Source organism: Rhinolophus sinicus, linkage group LG13 (assembly GCF_036562045.2).
Source record: "Rhinolophus sinicus isolate RSC01 linkage group LG13, ASM3656204v1, whole genome shotgun sequence".
Taxonomy (NCBI): Eukaryota; Metazoa; Chordata; class Mammalia; order Chiroptera; family Rhinolophidae; genus Rhinolophus; species Rhinolophus sinicus.
This window is the reverse complement of record NC_133762.1, coordinates 11,177,088-11,196,482: the sequence shown is the minus strand read 5'-3', so window position 1 is coordinate 11,196,482 and position 19,395 is coordinate 11,177,088. Positions and strand designations below refer to the sequence as shown.

Below are 19,395 nucleotides of genomic sequence, written 5' to 3'. Positions count from 1 at the left end.
CCATCTGCCTTTAAATTGACATGACTGGAAGTTCTATAAAAGTTTAGAAATTCAGTTGCTCGGTCTCACTAGCCACTCTTTGAGTACTCAGTAGGCAGATGTGGCTACCATGTCGGGCAGGGAAGTATAAGATATTTCCATCAATTGAAAGTTCTGTTGGCCAGCATTCTTCTGAAGGAATGGGTTTGTTGTAAGAAGGGTTTCCCCAAGCCTGGAGCAAGACCGTCTGGGTTTTGAGAGGCTCTCGATGGAATGAGTACGGGACTGGACCCCCAGCCAGTAGTTGTGGGTGGAGTTTCCAAGGACACTGCCATCCCCCAGAGAGGACAGCGTCCTCATTAGAGCAGAGCCAGTACTTCTCTGCTTCCCACATCTGCCACCTTTCAGTAGTGCCCAGATGTGCCGGGGCGTTCAAGGTCCCAGGAAGCAGGTCGAACACTCAGGTCCTGGATGCTTGGAGTCTGTTCTTGGCTGCCTTTTAAATCCCATTGAATTCCACGGCTAAGTACGAGGTTTCCAGAGTTCAGATGTAGGTTAAGGAAGACTCTAGCACACTCACACAAAATTGATGAGTGTCTCCTTGAAATGGGACTTTCAGAAGAGTGCTGTGGTTTTGAGGGGGTCTGGGAAGGGTTGGCAGCAGGTAACGAACACACCTCCTGAGCTGGGTTTCCAAAAATGTCCCTGGAGGAATGGAAAGTACCTGTAGGATTGTCTGAACCTCCAGAACTTGGCTTCACAATGAAATATCTTTCTTTCCTGGACAACTCAGTCCTTATCAACAGACTTGTGTTCACAGCTCGAATTTGTCGCATCTTAGTTTTATAACTTGGAGCAAGTGATTAAGCCTTAATTCTCTCCCCTAGACAATAAGGCTATAAAGAACTTCATAGGTTCGTTGTTATGGTTATTAAATGACTATATTCCTATAATACCTAGGTGAGTTTTCCATGTAGCTACTGGAAGGTGTTCAGTAAATGGTGGCCACTAGTGAAATTGTTACAATCATTGTTTTATCAGAACTGCGAACTGTGGCAGTTTCTAGTGCAGGTGACACCCTTTCTCAGTGCTCAGGAGACTTCTAGCCCTGTGCTTCGTTCCCTGGAGGGACATGACCCTTTCCCACCATCCTTTCTCCATAGATCCAGCAGTGCCTTCAGCCCACGTGCCCCAGGCAGGGCTAAGGAGAGCTGCCAGCTGCCTGTCATGTGCAGTGTAAGGGGAGAGGAGGAAAAGAGAGTGGAGGCCCGTCCTGCTCTCACACCCCCCGGGGGTGGGTTTTAGGGGCAGGCTGCAGTGTACTCTCCTGGTAGACAAAAGTGGGGCTTGTCTGCTGACCCCTTCCTTGTGAGCTGATGCTGTCACTTGCCTTCCTCCAGAGAGGGGTGAGGTAGGCAAAGCCCCCAGGAGGTAATAAAATAACCACACTCATGTTTAATGGTGCCTCTCGGTGGGGATTGGAGAAGCAGTAAAACAGGCTGAGGCCTCGCTGTCCACCAGGGCTCCTTGGCCCCCAACTTCATAAATAAGGACCCTGGGTGTGGTCATGGCTCATTGGGCTTACTGGAGAAAAGAGGGAACACTAAAAGTGACTGACATGACAGGGCAAGGTGTTAGGATAACAAATCTGGGCCTTGATTTGGGAGGGAGGGAGTGTTGTAGCACCCCAGACCTCTGCTTTAGAGCTACAGCGTCTCTGTATCAGGGCCTGTCGGTGACAGGGGTCCCCCAGTCCTAGGCAGTGTGGTGGAGAGGTTGGGAGCCTGGCCTCAGGAGTCTCGCTACCCAGAAGCCTCAGCACTGGGAGCGTGTGGGAAATGCAAATGAATGAGCTCCCCTTAGCCAATCAGAATCCCTGGGGGTGGGGCCAGGAAGCTGTTTGAGAAACCCTCTTGATGCTTCTTAGAGTTTAAAGCTGCCTTCTCGAGACACATGTCTGCTTTTAGTCTGCTCCTGATCACCCTGTGGTCACCCTGGGGCCTCTGGGACATCCTCCAGGTGATCTGATCACTTCGTGCCTCAGTTTTCTTATTTCAGAATTGGGGTGGAAGGATTGAGTGAAAGAATATATTTTAAGATACATAGAACAGTGCATGGAACACAGCAAGGGCTATGTAAGAGTTAGTGGTCATTTTATTAGTCATTCTGTGTTAGACCTTTAGAACCTGGGAAACCCTGGGTGGCAATTAAATATTTTAAAACAGTAGGTTGATTCCCTGATCCATGAGAGCACGTCTGCTGTCATCTTAGCTGGGAACCTGGGTGTAGCATTTCACCTGTGTCCACATCATGTAAGAGGATTTGAGGTGGATAGAAATAGGCCATAGGAGAGCTGAGAAGGGGGTTTCCCTCATTTCTGCGCTGCGTCCCGGGAACAGGGAACCAAGGCCTTTCCCCTCTGAGTGGCTGAAATCTCTCTGCCCCCTCTCCTGTCCCCCTCCCCACCCCTGCAGGGCCCACGGGCCAGACGCCATGATCCTGGTGGATGGACAGCCCCGCCAGGCGAAGGGCGAGCTGGGGCTGTCCCAGATGCTGCACATCGCCGGGCAGATCGCCTCGGGCATGGTGTACCTGGCCTCCCAGCACTTCGTGCACCGCGACCTGGCCACCAGGAACTGCCTGGTGGGAGCCAACCTGCTGGTGAAGATCGGAGACTTCGGCATGTCCAGAGATGTCTACAGCACCGATTACTACAGGGTAAGGCAGCCTTTCCAGCTGTGGGACGCGGGGGCAGAGCTCGCACCTTGCTTACGTGTCTTCGTCAGTGTCCGTTGATCCTGTCACTCTGGAGCACACACATGCGCAGCCATGCCCGTACATACCCGCGATGGTTATCTTTTGGCCACTCCTGCGTCTTGACCTACCTGTTTATTTTTCTCTGCATAGCTCACACCTCCCTCCATCTGGATATTTAACTCAACCGCGTCCTTGCATTGTAACGACATGTGCATTGTGTTCTCACTTGAACCATCAGTACTCATTCTTCATGCAAACAGATACACGCACACACACGCACACACACGCGCACACACGCAGGCTAAGCGTGGTGCTGCATTCCAGCCGCTTCCCCCTCAGTCCCTGATCCAGCCTCACCCACAGCACAGTTTGTTCTCGGAAATTATCTGCTGACCCCATTGGCATGTTTTCAAAGGTAGATAAATACCTTGCTGACAAGCCACAACCCAACGTCACGTAGCAAAACGGCTGCTGTCTTCCTGAGCACAGTTACCCAAATGGCGTAGGAGGGAGGAGCAAAGGGAGACGTTACGTCGCCAACACTGGCGAGAGCGGCAGGTTAGAGCAGCTTTCTGATCGTGAGCCGAGACATCACGTTCCATTTTACCTCGTGCGGTTGTCCACTTTACACTAATAGGTGTCTCATTTTGCTCCCGGAACCTTTTTCCTCTTCATCTTTGGGAATTACCTTCCCGTGGATCATTGGGTGGGTCTGCCAGTGTTATTGCCACGGAAAGGGCGAGTACACACGAGTGTCATTTCTCTCAACAAAAAGGGGGAATATAGATGCGACCTGAGATACAGAGATAGAATAACTTCTGTAAACGGATTGGAAAGCAGATGCCTCAAAAATATGGGACTTGACTCCAGGGACATTGAATGGGCAAGGACTTTGGGCGTGTGGTGCAAGGGAGGGTGGGACAGTGTTTTGGAAGTTGAGAGGCATGGTTGCCTTTTGTCTCACCTTCTTTGTAGGGAACGAATGATCATATTGTGAGTCAAGCAGCCCAGGTGTGATTGTCCTTTTGGCCTGAGCACAGGGGCCAAGAGGCTGGGAGCTCGGGCTTGGCATTTGCAGAGCAATTCTGTTTCACTGCTCCTCATGGCTTTGTCTAAACAGGACGTTAAAGCCAGTTGCTCAAGACAGTGCATTGTAGCTGTGCCCTAAAGAAAAGAAATGGAAGGGTTGAGAAATGCCCTTTGTGGCTAAAAAGTCATTTGTCCATGATGTAACCAAAGGATGGCAAATGATTCACCATCATGAAAGAATATGAAGCAAAGTAGACCAGACAGTGGGGGAAGGTAGTATGTCTGCAGCGAACTGGGCAGTTTCTTGAGCCACCCTGCCCTATCCAACATCCCTAGATGTGGCAAAAAGAGCATAGACCGATGGCTGGGACAGATCTGCAAAGGGAAGGCTACAACAGGGCCTCTCTCAAACATGTAGCGTGACTTTTCCAGTCATTTCTACAACAGGCATTGGGACGGTTAGGAAGGGCCCATGGGTCATAGGTTTCTCGCGTCTAGCTGAAGCTGGCACCGTTTAATTGCCTTTGCACTCTGTGTAATGGGGTTTGCTGGCCTGTCTGGCTGAGCTCAGATTTATATTGGTGTTGATAAAAGCCGGGAAAGGATCACTGTTTTTCTGGGTGAGGCAGATGTCTGATTATACCAGTCTGGTCTCTGCTGGCTTCCCCAGGACCTGGGGAAACACTGTCTGACCAGAATGTGTACAGACTCAGCCTTCAAACTTGCCTCAAGGAGTGCACGTAATATTTCTCGATTCTGATTTAAAAGTGAGAGAGAGAAAAAAGATCACATCTTCAAATGATACTGCTGTGCCCTTGCTTTAATACCTGTGAACTGATGCTCTCTACTCCTGGGAGGGCTACAAGGAGTGAACCCATCTCATTTCCGTGGGTACCAGGGCAGGTTAGAACTTAAGAAAGCGGGGGCGGGGGTTGGTGGAATTGTCCACATCCCAGCGGATGCAATTCCTTGTTTGTGAATTCCAAGCCAGGCGTAAGCTGAGACCAGGTAGCTTGCAAATATGTCTTTGGCCCAAGGAGCATGAAATAAAAAGGACGGCTTGTGCAGTAATGTCCCAGTGCACCACCGGCAAACCCGTGTTCTATGGACGGCGGGTCCATGCTACACTGTATGCGGAGAGCAGCTGGTATCCTTGTGTTCAGTTGCTCAGTGTCCTAATGTAGTCACAGCTTCCCCTCCCTCAGCTGTGAAGCAAAAGGCAGAAGCGATCCGCCTGAGGTCACATTGGGAATGAACTTGTTATCTGTACTGGAAGACATCAGGCTGATGAGGGGAGTCTGCATTTGGGTCTAGTTTTACCTGCGTTCACATCCTAACACCACCGTCAGCAGCTCTGGGACCTCAGTACACTTTCCCTAACCTCTCTTTCATTTTCCCATTTTTAAAATGAGGACAAACACAGCCTCTCAACCAAGTTATTCTGATGTGAAGCGAATTAATTTGTTTATGTTATTTTCCTTCGTCCCCTTCGTGCCCAAGGCAGGAAACCCCAGGGATAATCTTATTTCAGAGCTGATTCTTGAGTCAGAGAGAGGGACCTCCTGACTGCTGGAAAATACACTGGGATGAGGCAGCCGCCCCAAAGGGGTGGGGCCGTTAAGGCGACCCCCTCTGGGAAATGTCCTTCCCAAGATTTCGGCTTAGATAGAAACACTGGGTCATCAGTACTTGCCTGTTCTTCCGGTCAGTGTCTATGTGGTCCTGCTGAGGAATCTTAGAGCTAAAGCCCATGTTCAAGTGATTTATGAAAGATTTTTTTTTGTTCGGTACACCAGCTGAAGCTCTGGGGGAAAGCAGTGATTTACGAGGGAGCCAGAGCGCTGGATGATTCTGTCTGCGGCTGCCTCCTGGGACAGGTTTCCACCTCTGCTACTGTAGGCTGCTAAGCTTATTGGGCCTACGAGCGTGCTGGCTTCTCGTGCCTAATGCAGCTGGAATGCAGATAACTGAGGGGCGTGGGTGTGTGCATGCAGGCACGCTCACCTGCCCAGTGCAAATCTGAGTGTGCACCTGAGGGCAGGGGGAGAGGTACAGATAAACTCTTTCTTTTCATTCTTACTCATTTTTAATTTCTTAAAGAAGCACCATCTGACTCATGCACGAGCGGTATGCGAACGGTTTGCAAAGGTGAACAACCTAATTTCCTGTTACACATATTTACAAAGGGAAAACAAACATCTCTGTACCAGACTGCCAGAGCAATTTGCCCTCTTCCTAAGACTAAGTCCAGTGACAGCTATGTTTGCCTCCTGTGGGTCACTGATGTGACGACACTTCTGAGATGGCCTTTAAACCAGCTTTCGTAAGTGTTTGGTGATCCCTTTCTTAGGACATCAGACAACACTCCGAGACTAGAGCTCAACTCTGGAATTAAAGAAAGCTTCGAGAGTCCTGAAGAGGAGGTTGGATTCCGGAAGAGACATGTTTTCAGATGATGTGATGTGCAAGGGAGGCAGTGCGCCGAGGTGCAGGAGGTGTGGGGTTGGGCGGGCTCCGTGTGCGGGTCCCACTGGAACACAGGGCCAGGCCAGCCTCTGCCCACCCTGCTGTCTCCTGCGCCCAGCCCCGGGCCGGGATTGGAGGACACCCAGTCAGGTGTGAGTGAGTGAAGCCAGCCTGGGATTTCAGAGTTAGGCAGGAGGTGGATCAGGCCAGACCAAGCAGAGCCTGGGCAGGTACACAGGTGCCCACAAGGTATTGCCCCTGGAGGTGCTGCGGGGAAGCCATTGTCTGAGCAGTAAGTACCGGACGGTACCTAGGAGGCAGGTGAGAGGTGGTCCGGGTCAGGGCCAACTCAGTTCAGTCAGATGGAGCCTCCGTAAGGAATGCAGCCATGCGTCCAGGACGTGTGGCATGAGTGTGCCCAAATCCAGGCACACACACGGCTGCGGGACCAAAGGCCGTCTGGCCGCTGACAGCAAGGCCCTGGGTCCTAAGCTAGAGTCCAGGTAAGAATTCCTGGAAGCCCCTGGAACACTTCGGGTGTGAGAATAAGACAGAAAAAGCTGACTTGGCAGGTAGAATATTCTATTTTAGGGATGCCATGTATCCCATGGCAGTGATGGAAAGTGCAGACTCCTGAACCCACGGTGTGTGGGTTTCCTTCTCAGCTCCCGTCATTCCTGGCTGCATGACCTTGGGCGAGTTATTTAACCTTCCTGTGCCCCCCACTGCAAAATGGGGCTAATGGCCGCTCTCACATGCACTTGCTATAAGGGTTAAGTGTTAATAAATAGAAAGTTCTTAGGATGATTAGTGCTCATTAATTACTCTTACTGTCGTTGGAGCTAAAATACACATGTCTAGCCCAATTCCAAAATGGGCATCCGAGTAACACTTACATAAGTGTATTAGCAAAGGTAGGCCAACTGCCATAACGAGTAAATGCAAAAATATATAACGGTTCCGACACAAATAGAAGCCGCTTTCTAGGTCGTGTAACAGTATGAGCCGGTGAACCTCCGCCGTGCGGTCATTCAGGCTGCTGGAGCTCCACGCTCTCCTTTGTGTGGGTCCTTGGTCACCCCAGGTGTCCAGCCCCATTCTAGCCAGCTGGAGGGGGAAGGAGGCAGGAAGGAATGCTGGTGGCTAATGGGCCTGCACGTGAGGCCTGTCACTTCCCCTCATCGCAGGAACCTCGTCATAGGCCTGGTCTCACGGTCTGTAAGGCAGGCTGGGAAATGGAGTGTAGCTTGTCCCCAGATGGAAGAGAAGCAAGTGGCTTGTAATGAGCCACTGGCATCCTCGGCCCCAGTGCAGGTGAAGGAAAACTCCTTTCTTGTCCTCCATTCTGTCCCAACAGCGTAGCCTCGCACATCTGCTGGATCGGGAAGGTTAGGCCAGTTCACTGTGTGTGACAGAGCTTTGATTCGGGGGCCAGAGGAGGGCCTCCGATCTCCTTCGAGTCCCTGTCCCTAAGACCTGTGTTGTTCTTTTCTTCCGCTTTGGGACAGGCTGCCAGGTGCTGGCTGGGAGACGCGGCCGTGGGAGACCCCCAGGCACGCTCCGAGCATTCGCTGCTGACGCCTGCAGTGCGACTCAGGGCCACAGTACACACATCTGGAGGGAATTGTGAAAAACAGCTTAAATGCTAAGACCTAGTGAGCTGCACAGAACTGCAGAGGGAGCGAACACGGAGCAGCGTGTGGAGGATAGATGTATGCTAAGTACAGGTCTGACCCCTTGTTTCCTCCATGAAAGCCGGAGGAGCTGCACGCTCATTGTCTACGAAATCGCGGGCGTTTTGAATCCGAGCCTGTTGCGGGACAGGCCTGCTCTGTGCCGACACCTTGGTCTCCTTGCCGGCGGTGTCCGCGCTGCCAGTTAGAAGCTTCACTTTCATCTGTGAAGGCTGGAGTTTATATTCTGGTTCTGTGGTCTCTTTCGGGTTTTGCCTTCCAGGGGGCTAAGTTGTATGTGCAATGATAAGTGGGCAGAAGGTTTGGTTTCCCTTCTGGGTAAAATAAGGGAACAGCCTCCAGTTGTGACGTGGGCTCTTCCCACAACACCTGGATCTAGTTCAGTGACTAACGTGCTTTCTGCTCTTCCCTCTTCTCCTCTTTGGGGACATTTTGGGTCATTGGCCACATCAGCTTGGTGTGCAGAGAATTACTGGGTGTCCACTTTCTTGGTACTTTATTCAGTGATGGGAATCACCTGGATTCTTCCATCCATCTCAGGTCTCCAGACGTCTGGCCTTCCCAGACCAACACCAGGGACATGTCCCTGCCACTCAGGCGCCTACTAAGTGCCGAGCGGCTGTAGTGTGGGGTCTGGGCTTTGAGCTGTGGGCTATTCCAGCACTCCGGTGTGAAGACGGCGTGGAGGACGTGCTGGCCAGGAGGCTCATGTGCCAACAGTCAGGCTCTCACAGTGAAGAGAAGAAGTGATGGGTGGCATTTCCCCCGCTCCGCATGTTTAGGAACTTTAGTCCTGGGCTGTACTTCCCATCTTTGCTCTCGGGCTCTGGGCATTCTGACTCACGTGGTGACGAGAATGCAGGACCAGAGGCAGAAAGCCTATGCTCTGTCCCCATGATGACCGCTGACATGGGACAAGTCTCTGCCTTGCCCTGGACCCGAGTGTGTCATATAGAAAGTGCGCACTTCCTGTCTTCTTCCTTGTCGCAGGCTCCTCGCCTCTCACTGTGCTGGCCACACCAGTAGTGTGTTCTGTCACTGCATGGAACCTTGGTTAGAGCTGAGGAATGGCCTGCGGTTTCATCTTGAAATGCCACCAAGGGTGGCTTTACTGCTCCTTTTCCTGGATGTGACTAAAGCCCCCCTGGATGGGGCTTGAAGGCCTGGGTTCTGGTTCAATCAGTCACTTACTTGGATGGTATTGATTTTAGATCAGTGTTCTTGACTCTCATTTCCTAATATTGGATTCGATGCGTAGTTTTCCAGCACAACGTGTTGTAGGCAGTAAAACCTTCCATTCAGATGGAACCTTATAAAATAGATAGAGATGGGTGGATGGAAGGATGGATGGGTGGAAGGAAGGAAGGAAGAACGGATGGATACACAGATACACTGATGGATAGATAAACACAGAGCTACTCCAGTTGAAGTGTAAGAACAAGGAGCCATGGCATTTTGTCACCCTTGCCTGCCCCCGTCGTGGGGTTCTTGCAGCACTTTTCTGGAGGGGCTTGCAAGCCCCAGGACGCCTTCAGTGAGTTCTCAGTTCAGACGTGGGGCAGCTCCTCCAGGCACACGTGGTGGTGACAGTGATGGCAGCGGAACGGCAGCAGCAGGGACCCCGTGCATGGGCACCTCCATTTGCATCCCGTCTGACTGCTGCCTCTGCTTTACCAGCTGGTCATGTCAGCCCTCACAGCCAAACCCGCTGCAGGAGAAATGCTCATTTCACACACGCAGCCAGCGGGCTTAGAGCTTTCACACCCCCCTCTCGGTGCTTTGCCTAGAGAGGAAGAGGGTCTTCTGGGACCTTCCAGAGAAGGAAGCGCTCAGGGAGAATTAACGTCCGTTTTCTAGATAAGCCTCTCCAAGAGGGTAGGCCATGTGTTCAAGAGCTTGAGATCCTCAAGAACAAGGTCAGCACTAGAGCATTTATTCAGGCTCGGGATGGCTGATCCAGTCAGTCCATTTGCTAACCCTTGTTCATGCTGGTTTCTTTCCCCTGGTGCCAAATCTCCTGGCCATTGACGAGGTCCCTGTGCTGGGGGATGGGAGTCAGTTCTATTCCCCGAACATGTGCTAGGATGAAGAGAACACATCTGTGTTCCCAAGGAAATTCAGTTTTCATAGGGAATACGAAACAGGATGGAAATGTGGAGCTCTACCCTACGCCAGAGGGAGGTACATGGGGCCAAAGAGTTGGGGGTTTCAGCCATGAGGGCTGCTGTGAGGGGCCGTGAGGGCTTGCGTGGCCGTCAGTGGGCTGAGTTTTGGGAGGGCGTTCCAGTCAGAAGGGTTATTAGCAAAGGCACGGGCGTGGTGTGGAAGGAGGCAGACCGGGAGAGTGACCTAGCACAGCCGAACACCCAACGGGTCCAAACCGAGGGTGCATGGAACACACGTGGAAGGAAATGTTTGCAAAGGAAGGATGGGGCCACAAAGGCAGCCCTTGAGAAGCCACCTGTCCTGACTGGGGTCACCACTGGACAGTCGTGGAAGGTGTGTCATCTTTCAGTGTAAATGAGGCTGTGTGGGGACAAGTCGGCAGGTAGTGGCCTGTAGGAGAGACTGCTGGGAGCTGCACCCACGGACGCAGGCCACGGCAGTGGCCCAGGGATGAGGGGACGAGCCCCGTGCTGCCTTGTAGCAGTGGGTGCGGAAGAGAAGCTGACGGAATCAGTGGGGCCGAGAAAGGTGACCCGAAGACCAGGGCCTGGGCACGCGAAGCCTCGTCAGTTTGGGATGTAACCTTGAGAGAGAATAATAGTGGCATTGAGGGTCAGGATGGAGTTTTACAGATGCATCTCTTAGGCCACCTAGTCCATTCTGCATCCCCAGAGTGTTAGAAACATGAACAAATGCCAAGTCATTCAGTTTTAAAGAAACATGAGGCTGGAAGGAGTCTTAAATGTCATCCGTTTCACCCCTGTTGTCCCAGGCAGAACAGCTCAAAATCCTCCCAGACAGATGGCTTGCTTGCTCTATTCCGTGCATCTCTGGGGATTCCACAGGTCCCCCCTTATTCCTTCTGGCTGTGACAAAGGGAGGCAATTACCAGTGAGAGCTTTGTCTTTTTCTTTCTAATTTGTCACACGCTTTGGAAGTGGGAAGTTCCCAGTTCTGTCTAGCCAGAGTCCCACCTACTGCAAGGTACCATTTCCTTGTACATGCTTGGTGGAGGTAGACGTGATCAATATTAGAAAACAGACATTATAGCACTCGGGAAGATGCTAAGAAGCTCAGTGCGACCACAATGGCCTTTTCATAGGTAATTGGTTGTGTTTTATTCATGGGATGTACCTTCACTGGTAAGGAAACAATGAAATAAAGATATCTCCCTCCCTTGCTCTGCCAAAAAATAATAGCCTCTTTCGGAGAGCAGTTTCCAGGGGTCTCCTGCCCTTGATCTCATCTCCCTGTCATTTTTGAAACCTGGTTGTTTTCTTCTGGCAATCATGGCGGTGCGGGCATAGAATAGACACTTGTCGTCAGCCTTGCCTCCGTGGGGACAGATACTGGGAAATAAGACCGGGGAGGCGCCACAGAAAACTGTAAGAACTTGAGGCATGTTTATACCAGAGCTCATCTTCCAGAAAGGAGAGAAGGAAGTGGCAGGACGTCCTGAATCCTATGTTGATTTACTCCATTCCTCTGGCTCCTGTGGAGGGCGGAGGAGGGCCAGATGGCAGCTCACCTTTGTCACCTGCCGGTGGCATGTATTGGAGCAGACGCTGTTTGGACTCTTCAAATGTCAAAGGCCTTTATTTTTTTGTGTTTTTTTTTTTTTCCTGAGGCACACTGAATGTGTAACATATAAAAATACATAAATTTCCATACAAATATCTTCTTTACCAGCTGTAATTAAGATATTTGCATGTAGAGAGAACAGTCTCTTCCTTGACTTCCTCGTGGTAGGAAATTGTATTGCTCTCATAATCCTCAAAGCCCAAGACTGTGATCTGTCTGTGTCTAAACCAGAGGTGGAGGAGGAGACAGGGGACTGGGTCAGCATAGCATCTGAAATCCAGAACTGTAAACACTTTTTATTCCAGGTTGTTTTTCTTCTGGTTTAGCTAATCCCGCAGGACAGCTGGCGGTGGGGAGGGGGAGAGCAGGGAGAGAGCGGGCAGAATCCCCACTAATTCTGGAGGCAGGTCGATATTCTTTGAATCCTGAGCTTCTTCTGTTTATGAGCTATGTGACCTTAGGAAATTTTCTTATTCTCTTAAGCCTTAGCTCCTCAACTGGGAAAGAAAAAAAAAATTTCTTTTGTGCAGATTAAATCAGATAATGTATGCAAATTGTCTGTTACCTGTTAGGCACTCAGTAGACGGTAATTATTCTATGTTAGTGAATAAGGTAGAAATGATATGGAAGACATTTTAAATAATTTTAAGTTGCAAGCCAAGATATTTCCCATGATGGTCTTTGGTGCTGTATACTAAAATGGGAAGGGGGAGGAGCCTACTTAAGAGAACTTGGGGCAATAACACAGCCGCTCACTCTCCTGGGGCTGGTTTAGACATTCGAGCTGGTCTGTTGGAAGCCCAAGAATAAGGACTTGGAGTTGATCAGAGGAAGGGTTTCCCATTGTAGATCCGACCAGGAGCTCGCTTTTGTGACCGTGAATTCATTCTGCAATAGACAGATGTCTTCAGAATTACAGCCCATTCTCCAGGACCCAGAGGGAGATTTTGGTGTCATGTGCCCTAGAGCCTTAGAGACAAGGCTGGTTTCAGTCCAGTCCTCCCTCCTTTCTCCCTCGTGTCACATGCCCCGTGATGGTCACGGCTCACCACTGTGCTTAGCATGGGGCAATGGATACATGGGAGCTCTGGGAACTGGTGGCTTGGGTGCTGTTGGTTTCACCACCACCACTGCCGCCACCATCACCACCATCACTCTTACCTCCATTACCACAAATATGGGCAGCTTAGTAAATGATCGTGTACATTCCGGAAACAATGAGTCAGGGTTATCAGAATCCCAAAGTTGATTGGCAGGGGTGGTCAGGACGCCAAGTCTCCCACCAGCCAATTACCGGGACAGCCTTGGCTGCCTCTCCCACACTGAGTCATGCTCTTCAGCCGCCACAGCCAGGACGGACCCTTGATGTGTGGCCCAGTTTGTTCTTGAAGTTGATCGTTTCCTTACCCAATGGGTCAATCCCCAACTTCCCGGTCTTTGTATGTGTGTGTGTGTATTTATTTATTCATGCCCTTGAGTCATTTAGGAAAACGCATGTCTTACAGCTCTCTGCAGCATAAGTTCCCTTGAAGGCAAAGGAATCCATTCTATTTTTATCACTGTGATTTTTCATATAACAAGTGCTTAATAAAAGTGCTTCATTCAAAACTACACAGTCTTATGTCAGATGTTTGTGATGGGCAAGGAATAGTGCTCCCACAGGCACAGCCATTTTAAAATGGGTCCTTATAGGTCCCCACTTGCCAGACACCAGCGGTCAGTATGTGGGGACTCTAGGAGGTACATGTGGGAGATGGAACGGAGCCACCTAAGGGGGAGCCCCTGGTGTCTCACTCCCCACAGAGGGCCCGAACATCTGCTTATCCATGGAAGGCCCAGAGAGAATGTCTTATTAAAACACCTGTGAGACTGGAGTTAGCACCAGGAGGGTAGTTTATTAATGCAGGCAGGGTGGTTCCAGGGCTATGTCGCCAGGCACTCACTCCCCATGAGCCAGCCTGTGCGGGAAGCTGGCTCAGACTGAGATGGATGCTTAGAAGGGAAGAAATCAGAGCAAGGAGGGCAGATGGATCAAATGGTTAGTGACGTGCAGCTAAGAACGACCAGTGTGTCCGTCTGATGACGGGGCTTTCTCAGCTTCCCAGCAGGTTCTGAAATACTCCAGGTCTTTTGACTAAATCCTCCTCTTTCCTCTGAAAGGAGAGGGATGAGCATTCATTCCCATCACTTTTCCAGGCCCCTGTGGAAAGACACATTCTCTCTTCGTCTGTATCAATGAGGGTATGATGGAGCCATCATGGCCCAGAAGCCACTCAAGCTTTTCACACAACCTTGGATATACACCCGTGTTTTCCTGTTTTATGATCTTAAAGAGACCAATTGTATTTTCTTCATTTCCAGATACTTGGGAGTCACTTGGTTATTAGAGTCCATCATGCTTTCCGTGTCACTGAATTACCTTTGTACCTAAAAAAGAAAAAGAAATGACTCCTTTGGTTGCTTGTGAATCTACTTGCCTCGATAGCAAGTACCGTCTGCCCCAGGGCTGGCAAGTAGATCTCAGGTACCATCTGCCTGACTGGCCGTGGTCGCCCAGAGTGGAGAGTGGTGACGAGAACTCGGTGGTGACATTGAGAGGCGGTGACAAAGCATGTAGTGACCAAGGGCCACGTCTCCCTGGAGTGTAAGAAAGGGGACTGGTGGGAGCTGTCACATTGTGCCATTCCTGGCGTATCCCAGCCCGGTCAGCACTCTCTCTTCAGAGATTATCCTGGATCTGTCTCGTCACCCTCCAGCCTCGGCTCCTGACAAGTGGAGGGATTCTGTTAACACCGTAAGGCACAGGTGTGAGTGGACTGACTGTACCTGTGTTGAAGGATTGTGTACAGAGGGAGGGCTTTACCGGGGGCGCCTGCATGCCTGAAGCTAACGTAGGTTTATTTGCCCAAGTTCCCGTAGATGGGACTAGTACCCCAGTATCATTATCTCTTACTGGCCTTTCCTTCACACTTCACTTCGGTGTTTTTGAACTTACATAGCGCCCCAGTGCCTCGTGCTTGGTAGACCTGGCTCTCTGTTCCACTCTGCCAAGGGTTTTTGTGGTCTAGATACAGCTCCCCATCCAGCTCGGTGCTGTCAGCACCTCTTATCAATGCACCGGCAATGACTTGCAGCGTAGTTTCAATTTTTGGGAACGTTGACTGGCCCGGGACCTGGGTTTGTTGCTGGGGTCCTGCTCCCCGGCAGCTGTTGGTCCAGTTGTCAGCATTGTTTGCATAGTCATTCCGTGGTGGTGGCTCTGTCCCACTGGACTCTTCTCCTGCACACATTGACCTCCTTTGTTCAAAAGTGTTTTGTGAGAATCCTCGATAAATGCCTGGATGAAATCTGGGTAAGGAACCGCTGCTGGCAAATTTGTAAAATCCCAGCAGAAATGAACCTAGAGGTCATCTTGTCAAATCCGCTTATTTGACAGATGAAGACAGTGAACGAGAGAGAGAGAGAGAGAGAGAGAGAGAGAGAGAGAGAGAGAGAGAGACTCAAGTTCATTCGTCTACTTGGTGGCAGAGTTAAGATAAGAACACTGGTTTCCCGTCGCACAGGTCCAGTGCTTCTCCGATCACCGTCAGAATCCTTTGAGGTCGACCAGGCTGGTATTATTCCTACTTACAGAGAAGCAGACTGAGGCTCGGCCATGCGTCAGTATTGCTCAGAGTGCACAGTGAGGGCAGAGTTGCGGTCAGTGTTCTGATTCAGAAGTAAGGTAACAGTCCTTAGCGATGAGGCATGTGAGGTCATTTGTGAATAGACTCGTTCAGCTGTGCACCAGCATAGTACGGTCTCCACGAGGTTAGGTATAGTTTAAGAGTTGGAAGTGTGAGCCTACAATAAGCCAGTTCCATGATTTCTTTCCTTTTAGTGAGGTTTGTGGTAAGGATATTCGAGAAAAAGGAGGCAAACAGTTGGGGCCGACTGAGGGCTGGCCATCGTAGCAAGCAAGGAGACCCCAGTTCAGGGAGTTTGGGGTCTCCATGGTGATAGTAAAGCCAGTAGCAGCAAGGTGATTTGAGCCAAGTGCAGTCCCAAAATGTAACACAGACTCAGTGAAACTGAAGAGTTAGGAAGGGATGCCAGGAGCAGGGGCGGTGGTGATGGGAGATGACGAATGCTGCCCTCGTACCACGAAATGTATTCCAGGAAGCGATTTTGTTTTTTACATGTTTATTGTGAAAATGGATTCTCAGGAACATCTGTCCACACATATTTGTTCATAGTAGCTTGGGATTTCTGAAAGAGCAGTATCCATGCCTCGTTTCACCATCACATATCCCAGCGCCTGCCGCCATATCGGGTATCTGGTGGGCATTTCATAAAGGTCTGTTCAGTGAAATAAATAAGGAGACAGGTGCACTACTTGGCAAATGCCTGACCTGGGATGACGCTCCAAGGCGCCGCAGTTTGGGACAGCCAGAAATCACAGACCCAGCTTTCATCACATTCGGAGACCTGCTGGGGTGTTGTACCCCATCACTGTGGTCTGGTGAATGGGTTCTGCACCACGTCCCCTTACCCGCCGGGGTGGCAGGATTGGAAAAATCTAGACTGGTGAAGCTCCGTGCTATAGGCAGTTACCTTTATTCTGTGAAATACAATGGACCACCGTGCAAGGCAGTGGGTTGTCCACCCCCGGTGATTTTCCAGAAAATCCAGGTAACCACATCTTAGAGATGCTACAGAGACACGAGCTTTGAAGAGAAGGTTGCAGTGATGGCCAAGTTCTGCTTTTCTCCATGTGTGAGATCAGAATAGTCAACTCGCTACAGAAAGTGCTGAGATGGGTACGAAGGGGAATGGTAATTTCAGGCCCCGTTATTCACATGTGAGGAACTGTGCCGAGTATATATTTCTGTGACGCTGTGAAATATTAGGCCAAGTTCACCCCCTCCGTATCTGCATGTTGACAGGTCTGCACTCTTTCTCACTTCCCTCACACCGCACCATCTGTCACCTGCCCTGTCTCTAGCCCACCTCTCGGTGTGATTCTGTTTGTCTCACTCGGAGACCTTGGAGCCTTGCTACTCCAGAATCCCCCATCTCTTCTCCATTAAAGAAAAAAAATCTTCATTTGACCTTTCTGCCCCTTCCAGCAACCATTTCTCTCCTCAACTACTGAAATAGGTCGTTTTCATCTTCTGTCTTAATTTTTGGGCTTTTGATCTTACCACTTCATCGACTCTGCATTTTTGGGGTCACTAATTATCTCATCGTGGCAAAATTCAAATGCCTTTCCTCTAAAAAGTCTAATCCTTTTTCAAACTGTCTGTTGAGTGTCATGATTAATAAGTACCCCATTCTTTCTCCCACCCCCACTCCTTAGCATTCTTGTCCGATGCCCTAGTCATGCCTTGCTCCCCAATTTATTCTCCTTTCTGGCTCATTTCACCTCTTCCCTTGGTCTCTCACCTTCCTCTCATTTCAAGTTAGGGTGCCGCTATTTTAGACGTCTACTCTGGAAACCTCACGCACTTGCATGGTTACCACCCCTGCTCACTTTTCTGCAGAAGCTGTTTGAATTTACATTTTCAGCCTCTACCTCTTCTCTCTTTGATCACATTATCTGCCAGCCACCCTGGGGTGTTCACTGGCCACCCACACTTGGCTTGTTGGAGATAAAACTCATGATGACCGCCTCCCGCTTCTCCAGCAGGTGCCTCTCAGCAATCCATTGCATCCGTAAAAACTCTCTTGGGTGGTTCCCCAAAGGGCAGTCAGTTTTGAATCTGTCTGTTCGTCACCTATACCCAATTCCTCACCAGATCCTGCTATGTCTCTCTTTACAGCCCTTCAGTGTCACTTGTTCATTGCACGTTGCCAGGAGATGCCCTACTGTGACCCCAGTCAGACCAATACTTGGCTTAGTTCATGCACCTTCAGGCTCGGGGCCATCTTCCCTGTATCCCCAAACTTTCCATCATTCCTCCTGCTTGTTTAAGAGCCTTGCTGAGTCTTCATTTCTCAAAAATACAAAATTCTCTCCCTGGCTTGCAGGGCCCTCGAGCACTCTGTCCCTCTCCTTCCTGACCCCTCCCACCACAAGCCCCCTCAGCCCCCCCACCGCCTTTCACAATGGCAGTTGCGCATGTCCACCATTGTGTGAGGTCTTCTGTATACATTTGCTCGGGCTGCCGTGTCAAAATATCACAGACTGGGAGGCTAAAAAACAACAGAAACTTACTTTCTCACAGTCTGGAGGCTGGGAGTCTGAGATCAGGTCTCTGCGGGGTTGGTTTCTTCTGAGGCCTCGCTCTCCGGCTTTGGATGGCCGCCTTCTCCGTCTCTCCACATCCTCTTCCCTCTGCACATGTCTGTGTCTGAACTTCCTATCCTTTTTAGGGCACCAGTTATATTGGATTAGGACCCATCCACACTACTTTATTTTACCTTTAAAGACCCCATCTCCACATGCAGTGACATTTTGAGATACTAGGGGGACAGGACTTCACCATAACGAATTCTGGGGCAGAGGATGGGGGCTAAGGACATAGTTCAGCCCTTCCCACCTTCTCTTCCCACCTTCTCGCCTGCGTTTCCTTTCATTTCCCTCATGTTCTTTCTCTCTGTTCCTCACCGCCATTAAACCCCGGGACCCCCATTTCATTGTCGTCACTGGATGGCCTTCTCAGCATCACCCTATTGGTTTCCATCAACATGTTGCTTCCTCGGGTCATTTCTGTGCTGCTGTGCCTCCGGTCTGACTGAGAGCAGGGGCTGTGTCTCTTGTCTTTTGTCCACAGTTTGTGACCTGACAGGCGCTTTGAAAATGTCATTGCTCAGTTACCATGAGTCCCTTCCCTAGGGCAGCCTGACACACCCCGTCCTCTGACTTCTCTAGAGACATTTTACGGGAAGTGTGTTTTCCCAAGTGGTCGTGGGGAACTGAACACACACGCGGACTCTTGACAGCAGGCGGAGGAGGGGGCTGAGGCTCTCCGCGCAGTCACCTCCGGCCAGCTCCCCTCCTTTCCGAACAGGAAAGGCACCTGGGAGGAGCGGCCTAGAGGGGTGGTGACTGTGTGACTTTTCTGCTGAAGACGTAAGGACAGCTAGTCCCGCAGCAGCTTTGGAGAAGGTGCTATTTCTTTGACCTAAGGGGTGAGCATTCCAGCTAAAATCCACTTCCTTTCTGAGCGGGAGTTGGCTGGGAGGCTCATCTTGTGGGGCGTGCAGCCGAGCCTTCGCAGGGAAGCCACTTGGGTCTCGGCGGCTCACGCAGGAGGGCAGCTGGGTGCCGTGTGCCAGGAGCGCAGTGAGAGTGTGTCTGCTGAGCCGTGGGGGCAGCTGCTGGACTCCTGAGTGAGGGCCTTGGATGTGGGTTGGTGTGGTCAGCCTTTCTCCCTCGTGGGGAGAGGGGGTGTTTGGAGGTTGTGGCCCGGAGAGGCACGCCATTCAGTCAGGATGCCCCCGCTTCCCTTCTCCTCCCTTCTGTTATCCTTCCGTATGTCCGTCCTCTGCCTTCATCCCTTTCTTCTCTCTTCCCCGACCCCGCTCTCTCCCCCATTCACTGTCAGGAAGGGCCATGCCTGAAGGGCCCGGTCAGCGTGTCGTGGCAGCGGCAGAGGCTAGCAGCACCGGCACCTTCCACAGTGAGTCTGGATTTTGTTTCTGGGGCCAAGGGGCTGGGCAAGGCCGTCCACACACAGACTGACAGCTTGCAGGCTTTGGAGAGGAACGTCCATGGGCTGGGGCGCGTCCCACCTCTTTC

The 19,395-nt window shown here is 50.9% G+C and overlaps 1 protein-coding gene across 7 annotated transcripts in view; it reads left to right on the top strand.

Annotated features, from left to right (window-relative positions):
• NTRK3 (neurotrophic receptor tyrosine kinase 3) overlaps window positions 1–19,395 on the top strand; it is a 337,252-nt gene that overhangs the window by 274,982 nt on the left and 42,875 nt on the right. For 5 of the 7 annotated variants that reach the window (XM_074317987.1, XM_019726720.2, XM_074317986.1 and 2 more), the window contains 2 exons: window positions 2,454–2,697; window positions 19,202–19,276. In XM_074317987.1, coding sequence (XP_074174088.1) covers window positions 2,454–2,697; window positions 19,202–19,276 — 319 coding nt within the window. The remainder of the gene's footprint in view (window positions 1–2,453; window positions 2,698–19,201; window positions 19,277–19,395) is intronic. The other 2 variants (XM_019726715.2, XM_019726716.2) reach the window with 1 other exon arrangement.